This window comes from Homarus americanus, unplaced genomic scaffold (genome assembly GCF_018991925.1).
Source record: "Homarus americanus isolate GMGI-L3 unplaced genomic scaffold, GMGI_Hamer_2.0 scaffold37991, whole genome shotgun sequence".
Classification (NCBI taxonomy): Eukaryota; Metazoa; Arthropoda; class Malacostraca; order Decapoda; family Nephropidae; genus Homarus; species Homarus americanus.
Window position 1 is genome coordinate 109,818 of NW_024733625.1, and position 13,940 is coordinate 123,757.

Consider the following 13,940-nt stretch of genomic DNA (forward strand, 5'->3'; position numbering starts at 1 on the left):
CCTACACATAAAGTTCATCTTTCATTTTCTAATGTGTGTACACCACTACAGTTTCACCGAGTTTGAAAAATAATCTAACAATAAACTGGGGATAAATTTCACTTAATAAGTTCGTGAGTTTGTTAAGGGTGCAGTACAGTACAGTACAGTACAGTATGAATTATGAGAGTTGTTTTCCACAGTGAGATTCTATGAAAATTTGGGAAAGACATTTTGCCATTAAAGTTCTATTCAAGAATTTCAGTTTCTTTTGTAAACTGAAGTAACTAGAGCAGGAGTTCGTAAGTGACTCCAGGTTTGGCGTCAGACACCTACAATTTAGAATAAATATTATTGTCCAGAATAATACCCATGTCTTTTAATTTTCTAAGACCATTACTGGGCCTGATACTGTAATATCGTTATCAGAAACAAGAAACCGATCATATTGTTGGAATAGAATGGTAAAAATGCCATGGATGAGGCAAATTATTTATGAAAAATAAAATAATTCCTGGAACACCCTAAGACTTGTGAGAAACTGTAGTCCTCCAACTAACATGATCACCAGTTTTACCTTAAAGCTAAACAATCTTGTGAAAAGTTGTTTACTGATCCTCGGAAGAGAGGTAAATCAATTAATTCTTTTCTGTACGTGGCTGACTCATATCTCTCAAGCTCTAGTTAAGATATTTTATTCTTATATTTATCATATATCAACTATAATGACAATGAACAAGGAGATATAAGATTGAATATTGATGGCAGCCAGCCTGTAAGCTTTGTTGTAAGTTCTTTGTTATAAAAAATATATATCCATATATTAAAGGGATTAGTTGTCTCAAGAAGAAGCTGCCAGTTTCATTGTCAATCTTTACTGAACTTCTGGAACTTTTTAACAGACACTAATATCTCAAGCTCGAGTTACTTCATTTTATATGCAGAAATTTTGGATCGGCTATGATCTATCCTCTTAACTCTGTCCTGACTAACTTATTCATGAAGTGGAAATATCCCCAAAACAGATGAAGGTAAAGTTGGATACGTCGTTAAAATTGAAGAATGCCCAAGGGAATATGTGAGAGAGGGAAGGGCCTGAAAGAGAGATATTAGATGTGGTAATAAAAATATTGATATTTTTAATCACATCCAACTGTTGATATGTAAATTAAATTCTACTCTTGGGGGAACTTCATTAATCGTCTCTCTCTCTCTCTCTCTCTCTCTCTCTCTCTCATCAACAAACCACCTGACCTAAACTTCTCTCTTGGCTATACAAAATGTCTCGTTCATTCTTGCCAGTCGGGGACATTTCAGCCCTGTTGAGAGTCGGGGAATGTCTCTGTGGTAATCCTATACATTATTATATTTTTCTTACATCCGTTGTGCCTCTTGTTGTTCATAGCCATCATGGTAGAATTCTATTTCTTCTTTTATATTTTTTTTCTTAACATTTTCAGTGTTTTTATCTTTTCGTTTTTTTCTAGGATTTCCGTTAATTTTCCCTTTGTCTGTGAGTTTGGATAGTTTCTTAATTGTTACCATACATTTCACACTTTATTTTGTCTCCATATTCATTATCAATGTTACATCTCACTTTCACCTTTGCTTCGTTTTCCGTTTGTTGATTTTCTCCGTTTTATATATTGAACATTTCCACTGTGTTTACTAGCTCTTACATTTCTTTGTTTCTGCTTTATGCCAAGATACCGTCGTTAGATACCAGCGAGCTGCATCAACCTGCCAAATATTTTATCTTTTCTCGCTGTTAGAATCGGATGTTTATGAGACACCAATTACTGCTAACACTGTTCTGTTTCTTCCTGTCTTTCACCTCTAATGCCCAACACCACCAGAGTTCAGTTAGTAGTATCAGTAGTATCAGTAATATATTTATTCAGTCTGTATATTATACTCCAGTTGTTCCCAGTTATCCGCTAAGCCATAATTCCTGCTTTACTTCAGTATATAAGTCCAGTTCATCAACACATTTAACTATTTTAAATAACACATCTGTAATTTTATAATTTCTGTGTTATTTATATAGCTGGCTGTTAAAACAATTGACCTGGCGTGGTCAGGTCAAGCTGCTGCTGGAGGTCGGCAAGAAACCTGACCTACCTGAGGTGACAGTGTAGGCAACTTCCAGTGTAAGTTAATATTCACAATGGAATCCAACTATTACCACCTGTGTTTCGAGATGGATGAAGGCTTCACCGAAACTAATACATGCAAATGAACTTATATATATATATATATATATATATATATATATATATATATATATATATATATATATATATATATATATATATATACTGTATATATATATATATATCATTGTAACAATTAAAGCCTTTAGAGATGATGTGCACAGTGTTGTGCTCAAAAGACCACCTGCCTCTTGCCTCCTTATGGCTAGACCGCTAATGAAGAAAAAGTTACTGGGTGTAGCCCAGGGACGTGTAAAATTTAATTATGAAGTTCTGAGTAAGAGGTTTTGAACTCGACACCGAAAAGAGACTGTTGTAGGAAAAATATTTAAGGTAAGAAGAATGAACCTCGGCGTGAATAAGACCATGGCGCTCCCTGGAAATTGATCAGGATATCTCATACGTTGTCATGACGTACCCTGTGAGGGATATCGCATTGACTCGCCTCACCGTGAAGGTTCAACCATTTCCTTGATGAAATCCGCTAAATTAATATGTACTAGGGCTTCCTGCTCATCCTTTATGCTATTTTGGAGGCTAATGGGAAGAAAAAAAGGATGTAATGAACATTACTTAACAAAATAGTTGTAACGACTAATGATAAACTGTACTTAACCTACATTAAGAAAGACAACATGAGGCATTCAAGGAGATATTTTCGGCTTTGTGCCTCCTCACGACTCTGTTTATCTCTAGCGTAGTGAATAATGGTAGCTCTAAACGCTTCCAGGACGACCAACGTCTAGTATTACTTCCAGGACGATCACCGTCCAGTAATACTTCCAGGACGATACCGTCTAGTAATACTTCCAGGACGATCACCGTCATGTAATACTTCCAGGACGATCACCGTCTAGTAATATTTCCAGGGCGATCACCGTCTAGTAATACTTCCAGGACGATCACCGTCTAGTAATACTTCCAGGACGATCATCGTCCAGCAATACTTTCAGGACGATCACCGTCTTCTAATACTTCCAGGACGATCACCGTTCAGTAATACTTCCAGGACGATCACCGTCTAGTAATACTTCCAGGACGATCATCGTCCAGCAATATTTTCAGGGCGGTCACCGTCCAGCAATACTTCCAGGACGATCACCGCTCAGTAATACTTCCAGGACGATCACCGTCTAGTAATACTTCCAGGGCGATCACCGTCCAGCAATACTTCAGGACGATCACCGTCTAGTAATACTTTCAGGACGATCACCGTCCAGCAATACTCCAGGACGATCACCGTCCAGCAACACCTCCAGGGCGATCACCGTCTAGTAATACTTCCAGGGCGATCACCGTCCAGCAATACTTCCAGGACGATCACCGTCTTGTAATAAGGACGATTACTGTCTAGTAATACTACCAGGTCGATCACCGTCCAGTAATACTCGGACGATCACCGTCTAGTAATAGGGCGATCACCGTCCAGCAATACTCCAGGACGATCACCAGTTCCAGACGATTGCTGTCTAGTAATACTTCCAGGCGATCACCGTCCAGCAATACCCAGGACGTCTAGTTATACTTCCAGGTGATCACCGTCCAGCAAACTTCCAGGGCGATCACCGTCCAGCAATACTTCCAGGACGATCACCGTCTTGTAGTACTTCCAGGATGATTGCTGTCTAGTAATACTTCCAGGGCGATCACCGTCCAGAAATACTTCCAGGACGATCACCGTTCAGTAATACTTTCAGGACGATCACCGTCTAGTAATACTTCCAGGGTGATCACCGTCCAGCAATACTTCCTGGACGATCACCGACTAGCAATACTTTCAGGGCGATCACCGTCCAGCAACACTGCCAGGACGGTCACCGTCCAATAATACTTCCAGTACGATCACCGTCTAGTAATTCTTCCAGGGTGATCACCGTCCAGCAATACTTCCAGGACGATCACCGTCCAGCAATACTTCCAGGGCGAACACCGTCTTGTAATACTTCCAGGGCGGTCACCGTCCAGCAATACTTCCAGGGCGAACACCGTCTTGTAATACTTCCAGGGCGATCACCGTTTAGTAATATTTCCAGGACGATCACCGTCTTGTAATACTTCCAGGACGATCACCGTTCAGTAATATTTCCAGGCGATCACCGTCCAGCAATACTTTAGGCGATCACCGTCTTCAATACTTCCAGGACGATCACCGTCTAGTATTACTTCCAGGACGATCACCGTCCAGCAATACTTTCAGGACGATCACTGTCCAGTAATACTTCCAGGGCGATCACCGTCCAGCAATACTTCCAGGACGATCACCGTCTTCTAATACTTCCAGGACGATCACCGTCTAGTAATACTTCCAGGGCGATCACCGTCCAGCAATACTTCCAGGACGATTACCGTCCAGCAATACTTCCAGGACGATCACTGTCCAGTAATACTTCCAGGGCGATCACCGTCCAATACTTCCAGGACGATCACCGTCTAGTAATACTTCCAGGACGATCACTGTCCAGTAATACTTCCAGGACGATCACCGTCTAGTAATACTTCCAGGGCGATCACCGTCTAGGAATACTTCCAGGGCGATCACCGTCCAGCAATACTTCCAGGACGATCACCGTCTAGTAATACTTCCAGGACGATCACCGTCTAGTAATACTTCCAGGGCGATCACCGTCCAGCAATACTTCCAGGACGATCACCGTCTAGTAATACTTCCAGGACGATCACCGTCCAGCAATACTTCCAGGACGATCACCGTCCAGTAATACTTCCAGGGCGATCACCCTCCGGCAATACTTCCAAGACGATCACCATCTAGTAGTACTTCCAGGGCGATCACCGTCCAGCAATACTTACAGGACGATCACCGTCTTATAATACTTCCAGGACGATCACCGTCTAGCAATACTTCCAGGACGATCACCGTCCAGTAATACTTCCAAGACGATCACCATCTAGTTATACTTCCAGGGCGATCACCGTCCAGCAATACTTCCAGGACGATCACCGTCTTATAATAACTTCCCGGACGATCACCGTCTAGTAATACTTCAGGACGATCACCGTCCAGTAATATTTCCAGGACGATCACCGTCTAGTAATACTTCCAATGCGATCACCGTCCAGCAATACTTCCAGTGCGATCACCGTCCAGCAATACTTCCAGGACGATCACCGTCTAGTAATTCTTAAAGGGCGATCACCGTCCAGCAATACTTCCAGGACGATCACCGTCCAGCAACACTGCCAGGACGGTCACCGTCCAGTAATACTTCCAGTACGATCACCGTCTAGTAATTCTTCCAGGGCGATCACCGTTCAGCAATACTTCCAGGACGATCACCGTCCAGCAATACTTCCTGGACGATCACCGTCTAGTAATACTTTACGGGCGATCACCGTCCAGCAACACTGCCAGGACGGTCACCGTCCAGTAATACTTCCAGTACGATCACCGTCTAGTAATTCTTCCAGGGCGATCACCGTCCAGCAATACTTCCAGGAAGATCACCGTCCAGCAATACTTCCAGGGCGAACACCGTCTTGTAATACTTCCAGGGCGATCACCGTCCAGCAATACTTCCAGGACGATCACCGACTTGTAATACTTCCAAGACGATCACCGTCTAGTAATACTTCGAGGGCGATCACCGTCTAGTAATACTTCCAGGGCGTTCACCGTCTAATAATACTTCCAGGGCGATCACCGTCGATTAATACTTCCAGGGCGATCACCGTCCAGCAATTCTTCCCGGACGATCACCGTCTAGTAATACTTCCAGGACGAACTTCTTGTTTTGACTAGCTGCAGTAGCCAGCTCAAGTATTCTGCTATTGGTTGTGAACAGTTCAAAGAAACATTATCGTGGTCAGTTCGAGAATAGTACCTTTGTTCCAGTGGGTCCCGGGAGATTGGCGCGGTTCTTGCCAACTACAAAGGATTACAGCGGCTCTTCGTGGACCAAGACCAGATTCTCAAAAGTTCGTAACGTAAATGTCTCCCTTACCTGGAGATATAATATTTTTTCTACCTGAATTATTTGAAGTATGACAGATGTGATGACGGCTAAGGTGGAGGTAAATTTGCAATAACACTCTTCACAACTAAATATATTCCCTTACTATGTTTGTGTGGAAAAAGTTTTCTATAAAATTCATTAAAACGACTCACCTTGTTCTTCGTCTCACCCAAAATATTATAAGCTGATTTCACTCCTATATTCTCTCTTGAGGATACCATAACGTCTTGAGGTAACATCTACTCTCGATATTATTTAAAAAGGAAAAGGATCTAACCACCCAGTATCAAGCGTACAGGTCCGAGGAACTCCCTTTCCCCCTTCCACTTCCCCTACTCCCGCCCCCACCAAATCCCCCCTCCCCACCCCGTTCTATACCACCTAAACTTACTTTATAGTGTCAGGAGTGCAGATACAAGTAACTACCTACCCTCTCCTCCTCCCCTGCCCCTTTCCCTCCTTCTCCACCACCCATCCCCCTCTCTCCCTCGCCTCCTCCTCCCCCTTCCTACACCACCCCAGCTTACCTTCCACAGTCAGGAGGACGGGCAAGGAGATCTTGGGACTGGTGGAGACCTGACACTCGTACACCCCGGCGTCTCTGAAGGTGACTGAGCTGATCTCCAGGTACCACTTGTCGCTATCCTCTGGATGATACACCTGTGGCGGAGACAAGGCCAGTGAAGGCTGCAGGTAGTGGCGAGGGAGGAGGTAGTGCGAGGGATGGAGGGAGAAGATAGTGGTGAAGGAGGGACAAAAAGGTGGTGAGTGAGGGAGAAGATGGTGGTGAGTGAAGAGGAAATGGTGGTGAGAGAAGGAGAAGATGGTGGTGAAGGTGGGCGAGAAAGGTAGTGAGTGAGGGACAAGATGGTGGTGAAGAGGAGGAGATGGTGGTGAGTGAAGAGGAAATGGTGGTGAGAGAAGGAGAAGATGGTGGTGAAGGTGGGCGAGAAAGGTAGTGAGTGAGAGAAAAGATGGTGGTGAGAGAAGGAGAAGATGGTGATTGAGATAGGGGTGGATATAGTAGTGAAGGAGGGAGAGTGAATGAGAGAAGGTGGTGGTGAGGGAGGGAGAAAAAGGTGGTGAGTGAGTGATGGGGGGAGGCAGGGAAGGAAGGAGGGATGGAGGGAGGGACGAAGGGGGGTCCACGATCAGCACTACACATTATACATTGTTTAATATATTTATGTCATCTCTAAGAACAGATGACACGAAACAGACAGACTTCACTTTCCGTCTTGAAGTACGATGACTTAACCACTGAGTACAGTGCCATCGTACTCAAGGGGTTCCTATCATACACACAAGACTAATTTATTGTACTCAAGGGTTGCCATCTTGTTCAAAGCATTACATCACTATACTCAATGAGTTAGGTTATCGTACTGAAAGTTTTAAGTCATCGTACTTAAGATGTGAAGTCATTGTACTCAAAGTGTAAGTAATTGCGCTAAAAGTATAAAGTCATCATACTCATGGTATGAAGTCATTTTACTCCAAAGTGTTTAAGTCATCGTACTCAAGGTATGAATCATTGTACTAAAGTCACTGTACTCAAAGCATGAAGTCATCGTACTCAAGGTATGAATCATTGTACTAAAAGTGTTAAGTCATTACTGAAGGTATGAAGTCATTGTAATGAAAATGTTAAGTCATCATGCTGAAAGTCCTGTCAACGTACTCAAGGTGTGAAATCATTGTACTCAACGTATTAAGTCATCGTACTCAGTATGTGAATTCATTGTACTAAAGAGTTAAGTCATTTAACTCATGGTATGAAGTCATCGTATTCACGGTATGAAGCCTGTACTCAAAGTGTTAAGTCATAATACTCAAGGTATGAAGTCATCGTACTCAAAGTGTTGAGTGTCCCAGGGTAGTGTTTGTAAGGTAGGTTTGGTTGGTTCATGTCGTCTGCTTAAAAATTAAAATGATTCCGTAATCCTGTTTCTGGTATCCTTCATAACATCGATCATCGTCCGCCATTGCCTCGCCACCAGCTGCGACGACAACACTTTGGCGAGGTGAAAAAAAAACAGTCGACAAACACAGGAAAAAAGTGAGGACTGAATTTATACATAAAGACGACAAGAATATAAATATCAAGAGCAGTCTGACCTTCACGATAAATGTGGCGCCCCTGTGGTGGAATATTCACACAGGAACCACCGTCAAGAGGTAAACAAACACAATAATGTAGAAGCACAAACACAGCTAATGTGAGTGGCAGTTTTTGGGGCATAAATAAAGAAAAAAATTCAACTTAACTCGAAAACGCCTGAATATAATTTACGGGAAACAACGTGCAGCCTGAACTCCGATATTAGCAATGCAGATCAACTGAATGACAGATATAAATAAATATGAAGAGACAATCGAGTACAGTTGACATTCTAAAAGCTTAGAGGCTTTGTTGACAAATCAGTTTATCAACAAACATGATTGCTGAAAATGTATTTGAACCACATCACGTCTGGGTGTGCAGCAGTACGGAAGTCAGATGGTGGCCGGGTGTACCGGGAAATGGAAGTTAGGGTTTTGAGAGTCAACGGAGCCAGAAATGATGAACTGAAGGAAAAATCTGGCATTGTGCAGGAAGTGACTGGCATGGAGAGGAGGACTTAAGAGATATTCACGAGAGGGAGAATAAATATGACGAGATACTCTACAGAGTGCTGAGTGTGGTGTACAGGGATGCTGGGCGAGGCTGCGGCATAAAGTAAGAGACAAATGTGTAAGATATGAAAGGATCTGGCAGAATGTGCGAGAATCTTACTGTATAGAGGCGGTTATCTGCAGACATCTCCTGCCGCAGCCAGACAGACAAAACACCAGAACATCAGATCACTTATAAATAATAATCAATTCCATTGCGGGACAACTGTCTTAGCCCAGACTCGATGACTCTTTTGTGAATAAAACAAAAGGGAAAATCTTCATGTAAAGAACTTAAACTCCGACTTAAAGCTAACGGCATTATCGTCTACTTCACTACCACTACTTCCTAATCTCGAGTTAGCTTTAGATATCACGAAATTTTCTACAAAAACATAAATATTTTGTTTTCTTGCATCAAATTTGTCTTCACAGATCACGAATTCAAGCAGACTTCAAGTAATATATATCTCGGTGTATATACAACTCTGGAACTTAACTGGAAATAACACGCCCTCCATATCCAGTCAAAGAGAGCGAAGACATATGACTTGCTCTACCATGTTCGTAACCACGTGATAGAAATAGTAGGTCGTTCAATATATCATTCCCTTGTGTAGACTCGGCTGATATACTGCGTCATGCTGCGTGGTGGTGCTACCAAGACCTGCCTCGTACTAACCCGGAACGCACACCCTTATATCAATAGCAGACATACCAGACTCAGCCCACACGCAGTCTATATTTAGACAATGCAATTTATTTACATTATGAACATTTATATTTTTAGTACAACTTAACACACAAGAAGCTCAGATGTCTATTTGATTTTTACACAATTCTCATTGTTTAATTTGTTTATATAGTTTTGTGTGAATATGACGATTTTAATGAGAACCCCCCCCCCCAAAAAAAAAATAAAAAATAAAACATTTTTTTTAGTTCGAATTTATATAGTACCACCTGGCGCAGGCCATCGGTATGCATCCTACAGCCTAGGCACGCCTACAACAAGCCTTGGTGAATGAAGACAGACCATCACTGAACTATGTCTGATTTTAGCAGGAACAGCTAAAGTTTGGCATGGTTTAATGGACCGCTTCCGCTAGAATTAGCCATAGTTTGGTGATGGCTTGTTTTTATTCTGTGGAGCGAGCGTAAGCTCACAGAGGTAGCGGCCTACTTCCCGGGAAACGATAATCTGGTAATATTTTGAACGTTCAGCAACAATTTTTGCAGAATTTCACGAAAACTTAGTGTTTTGAAAACTGAAATGTTTATATATTTTATGATAAAACTAGATAAGTAGAACATTTCTTCTATAAGGCAAATACTATACGAAAATAAAGCCAGACTTGAAGACATGCATTACAGCCAAAGTCATTTTGACAGCACTACAGTAAAGTTTAAAATACAACTACACCTGACATAAGAAACTCTTGTATCACAAGGCTCTGATACACAATATACTCTTAACTTTCAATGCCATTCCTCAAGAAATTAGATCAGTCTTCAAATCTATCAGCTAGAACTACAGTATATTTTTCTCATATTTTAGAAGTGTCAGTTTTTGCCACTTAGAAAATGATCTCGTAACCCTTATCTCTATTATAATCCTACCATTTTATAATCTCATTAAAATATCTATTTCAAACGCACTGTGTAACACGGACTAATTTTTATTCCATCCCACATCATTGTTTGTCTGTTATTTTCCTTTAATTACGTCACAGCCTCAAATAATCTGATAAAAGGTTCCATTACCTGTAAATACTGAAGCCATCTTTTGTATAAAGATTTTGTAAGACATATATGAATATTATCCTAACTCGGGCCATAGAATATATAAACACAGTTGTATCGTGTGATGTTGTCACCTAAATGTATAATTTGTATTCACGGCCTGCCTTTGTATGTTGTAACATGAGGACCTCCAGAAATCCTAAGACGTGGCTCACGCCTCAAAAGAATCAGAACCCAGAGGTAACGTGTCTGTCTGTACCAGTGTCCTCTCTACACCGCCTCAGTCGACCAACGTATCAGAAAGAATAATAACCATCAACATATATCCGACACTAAGCCACCCAAGGCTCGAATTCTCTAACCCTTGGAAGCTAAGCTTCCTCTCAAAATAGAAGCGTGAAAACTTATATGTAAACTCGTCTGACTCACTTAAGATACAATATAGACCTGGAGGACAAATGGCTCCAGTATTGCTCTATTACCCATGAGGCCAACTAACACTAACAGGAGGGAGTCAGTTGCAGATGAACACACATAAACATAACCAAGACATCATAACTAACATGTGTAGCAGATGGCATAAAAAGGAATACTAAAATAAAGTAAAGGAACAGGGAAAAACGGGAAAAAAAGCAAGAACAACAAAAAAATTAGACCAACCGGAATACGATTACCTAAAAAATGTTGGGTACAGCCGGACACTCGAGGAAAAAATACAAAATAGCTTTATGGGACGATGATACTGGCCTTAAGGGGATAAAACCTGCTTTAGGAGGATGGTTTCAAATACAAACGAAAAGAAAATTGGCTTTAAGGGAAACAGAAACCAGTTTTAAAGAAGGATTTAACTGTCTTTAGGCATGATGAAACTGGTTTAGAATGTGAATGAAACACATTTTAAAGCAGATGAAATTGACTTTAAAATTAGATGAAACCGGGCTTATTTGTGGATAAAACTGGCATTTAGGGAAGATGAAACTGACAGTAAGAGAAAAACCCAGGATTCAAGGAACTATAAGGGACAATAAATCTGGTGATAGGAGCATAAAACTAGCATTAAAGAACAAAAGAACTAGCTTTCAGAGGGATTAACTTAAGTTTAAGACAAAAAGAAACTAACTTGCAGGGTGTATGTCCCACGTTTATACGGCAATATGAAACTGGCATTAAGGTACACTGAAACATGACCACTGAGGAAGTACGACACTGGTGTTTTAGATTGGATGAAACCGGCATTTAGGGAAAGTGAAACTGCCATAAGTCAGACCAAAACTTGCATAAGGTAGAGTAAAACTGGTATGGCATAAGACAGAGTGAAACTGGCATTAAGAGAGGACGAACTTGATATTAAGGAAGAATGAAACTTGACACTAAAGGAAGACGAAACTGACATGAAGTAGGATGACCCAGTTTTAATAGCGAATTAAGGCGGCTTAAAGAGATGATGAAAGTAATCTAAGTGGGAACGAGACAGGGTCCAAGGCAGTAAAAGTCAGGTTCCCACCAAGACGTTCATTAACATAAACACAGTTGGGTGTAGCAGAGAGACGAGAAGGCCACACTACAGCTGACGAGAACACACACACACACACACACACACACACACACACACACACATACACACACACACACACACACACACACACACACACACACACACACACACACACACACACACACACACACACACATACACACACACACACACACACACACACACACACACACACACACACACACACACACACACACACACACACACACACACACACACACACACACACACACACATACACACACACACACACACACACACACACACACACACACACACACACACACACACATACACACACACACACACACACACATATATCAAGACTAAAATTATTCTTTACATTATTCTCTAGTAGAACGTAAATTTTTCGAGAGATTGTTCAACATACATACATACAGACGGGGGAAGAGAGAGAGAGAGAGAGAGAGAGACGGGGGGGGCGGGGGAGAAGATGAGCTGTGTTGTAAAAGTAGAGAAGTGTTGATGAGGAAACGGAATGGTGGATAGGAAGAGGAGTGGGAGGGATGATGATGATGATGATGATGATGATGATGATGATGAGGAGGAGGAGGAGGAGGAGGAGGAGCGCCCTACCTTGAAGCGGTCGTCACTGGTGTAGGTAGACAGCCCTACAGTTAGTATGTGAAGGTCTCGCTGTCTGATCCACGACACCTGGTGGAAGAAACAATAAACCTCAGGTATTACCCTCAAGTATTACCTCAAGTATTACCCTCAAATATTACCTCAAGTATTACCCTCAAATATTACCTCAAGTATTACCCTCAAATATTACCTCAAGTACCTCAAATATTACCCTCAAATACTAACCTCAAATATTCCCTCAAATATTACCTCAAGTACCTCAAATATTGCCCTCAAATACTAACCTCAAATTTTACCTCAAGTATTACCTCAAGTATTACCTCAAGTATAAACCTCAAGTATTACCTCAAGTATTACCTCAAGTATAAACCTCAAGTATTACCTCAAGTATAAACCTAAAGTATTATCTCAAGTATAATCCTCAAGTATTACCTCAAGTATTACCTCAAGTATAACCTAAGTATTACCTCAGGTATAAACTCAAGTATTATCTCAAGCATAAGCCTTAAGTATTACCTCAAGTATAAACCTCAGTATTACCTCAAGTATTACCTCAAATATTACCTCAAGTCTTACCTCAAGTAACACGTAAATAATTATAACTCGATATCATAAGACATTTTTCATTTTATATAATAGCTAAAGTTGAATGTAATTATCTAGTCATTTTTAACTGATTCAAATGAGAAACCCTGAACTGTTACTCAACTCTTAAGGAAATTTATGAGGACTTCTGTTATACAGTAATTGCTGAAGTTACTTATAATTAAAGAGGAACTTCCGAATAATTATATCATAAGCTACAGGTATTTAATGAAAAATTCCATATTCGTATATTACCTTAAGTTACTGATATATATATATATATATATATATATATATATATATATATATATATATATATATATATATATATATATATATATATATATATATATATATATTTGTACACTAGCAACACTGTGGCGTCATCAATGTACGAAAGAGACTCACTATAAGAAGTGAGACTAACAGAGACAGCTTGAATTTATCGCTGCCTACACAAAATCATAGAGATGTTGCAATATTTATCTATACCGCCATCTGTACGGGCACCTGGGAGCTAAATTAGAAGGGTTCTGTGTGTACTTCTGTATTACTTATCTCACTCATATAAAATATCTCTCATAGGAAAATATAAAAGATATGAAGAACATTTTTGTACAACGATGTTTGAGT

At 40.8% G+C, this 13,940-nt stretch overlaps 1 protein-coding gene across 1 annotated transcript in view; it reads right to left on the minus strand.

Moving 5' to 3' along the window:
• Positions 1-6,013: 6,013 nt before the first annotated feature.
• LOC121869853 overlaps positions 6,014-13,940 on the minus strand; it is a 76,503-nt gene continuing 68,576 nt past the window's right edge. Inside the window, exons 5-7 of the mRNA XM_042371420.1 lie at positions 12,714-12,791; positions 6,691-6,823; positions 6,014-6,075 (exon numbers count right to left, since the gene is read on the minus strand). Of these exons, the coding sequence (XP_042227354.1) occupies positions 6,014-6,075; positions 6,691-6,823; positions 12,714-12,791 (273 nt within the window). The remainder of the gene's footprint in view (positions 6,076-6,690; positions 6,824-12,713; positions 12,792-13,940) is intronic.